Source organism: Chenopodium album, chromosome 8 (genome assembly GCF_948465745.1).
Source record: "Chenopodium album chromosome 8, dcCheAlbu1.1, whole genome shotgun sequence".
Classification (NCBI taxonomy): Eukaryota; Viridiplantae; Streptophyta; class Magnoliopsida; order Caryophyllales; family Amaranthaceae; genus Chenopodium; species Chenopodium album.
Genome location: NC_137841.1, coordinates 50064116 through 50066111, shown reverse-complemented (window position 1 = coordinate 50066111; position 1996 = coordinate 50064116). Strand labels below are relative to the sequence as shown.

General features: G+C 40.6%; 1 protein-coding gene across 1 annotated transcript; it reads right to left on the bottom strand.

Annotated features, from left to right (window-relative positions):
• Nucleotides 1-405: 405 nt before the first annotated feature.
• Nucleotides 406-1688, bottom strand: LOC145643017 (uncharacterized). Its single transcript, XM_081694181.1, has 2 exons — nucleotides 926-1688; nucleotides 406-830 (listed from the first exon to the last, which is right to left on the bottom strand). The coding sequence occupies exons 1-2, from the start codon at nucleotides 1686-1688 to the stop codon at nucleotides 406-408; spliced, it is 1188 nt and encodes a 395-aa protein (XP_081550307.1).
• Between the last annotated feature and the right edge of the window lie 308 nt (nucleotides 1689-1996).

The following is a 1996-nucleotide window of genomic DNA, read 5'->3' as shown; positions in this document are numbered from 1 at the left end:
ATATAAACGAATTAAGTTAATTGATAAACCTCTTCCAGAAGAGAAAGTTGATAATTATAAGTTAGTGACATTATGAGAGGAAAGAAAACCAAAGTTATTTTTCAATGACTTTGTAGAGGATATTGAATAGGATAGAGTAATTAATAAAGACGCAATGTGATTATTGATATCATTAATGATTGGTCAAGGTAAAATTAAATCAATATAAGATGGTTCCTATGTATGAGAAATTTTCACCATATATATGTCCTACACGCTTTTTTTTTTTTTTTGTCTAATTCCATTTATTCTATTTTTAGATGTTATTATACTCACTTATAGTTTTTTTTTTTTTTTTTTTTTTTTTTTTTTGACAAAAGAACTTACAAATAAACAAACAACAAACATACTAAAAAAAAAACAAAGTCAATCACGCCGACGCGCCATCCCTGCCAAACAGTGAGCTTGAGCAACCTTAAATCTTGGAACCTTCTGAACATGACACACAACCAAAGCCCCAATAATTTCCAGAAGCTCTTGCTGAATCCAACAGACAGAAATATTCTTGGGAACCAAAGACCGAAGCGAATCCACCACCAAAGAACAATCAGTAAGGATCTGTAAAGAGGAATACCCACGCTGCCTGGCATGGCGTAAAGCAAACAAGCAAGCTATCATTTCAGACTGGAACGCAGAATTAGAGCTACAAGCCTGCGCCCCACCCCCGAGTTGAACATTAGAAGCCACATCCAAGAATACCCATCCAGTACCCGCATTATGATTGTCAGAATTCCAGGCCCCATCAAAAGTAAGACTGACTGTACAAACATCCGAAGCATTCCCTCTAAGAACTGCAGAAGACATAGCAAAAGAAAACCCAGGGGCAAACGCAGGCGTAATATCATATATCTGAACAATCTAGTCGCAGAACACCCGTCCACCCAACTAGAAGCTAGATCCATAATAGAATCAGGAGAATAAACCGCAGAACGAAACCGCAAAGAGTTCCGAGTAAGCCAGAGGGCCCATAACAGACTTAGAAAACGATCTAGCATCAACCAGTCCTTATCATAAAGAAACCTAAAAAGAACCTCAGGAAACCACTCTTCAAAAGACTGATCCTGGGACATATTCAAGGCAGAACCACAAGGTCGGTCTTCCCATAAACTCCAAGTAAATGGGCAGTCTCGGAAAAGGTGAGAAAGAGTCTCCACATCCTGATGACAGAACCCACATCTGGAATCCACAGGCAAACCCTTCCTAGCAAGTAACGAAGCAGAAGGCAACGCATTATGGATAATTTTCCAAGCAAACATTTTCCATTTCGGAAGTAAAGGCGAAGCCCAGAAATGCCTCCACCAACTTGAGTCAAGAACCAAAGGTGACCGTTGGTCACCATTCTCATAACACAAGGAGCACACATACGTAGTCTTCGTGGAGAACCTCCCATCCCTAGTAAATTTCCCATAAACAAAATCATCGATAATTTCCTTGGGCCGTTCAAGGCCTAAAATAAGGCAAGCCGTACCAAGAGAAAATAACCGATGAATCATACTCGTATTCCATGCGTTTGAACGCACATTAATTAGATTAGAAACAAAGGAAGGGGCACCCACCCTGCTCACAGACTCCTTAAACTGAACTTGAACCCCAGGCACCCAACTATCATCAAGAATCCGAATGTTGGTACCATCCCCCACCTTCCACATCAAACCATGACGAAGGGTCTGAAAACCATGTAATACACTACGGCAACCCCAAGATGGGCTAACCGTCTTCGCAGTACCATGGGAAGCCAGCAAAGACGGATACTTTGCTCGGTACACCCTAGAAACAAGAAGCCGCTCTCCTAGCTAAGCAGTCTTGGCGGCTTATGCATACTCACTTATAGTTTATTCTAGTAATTTTAGCAAATCAACTTTACCATCCAACTCCTTATATCACAACATTGAAATTTTTTTACCCCTCCATCTTTTTATAACTTTCACACACGCCCTCACACACATACAAACACCCC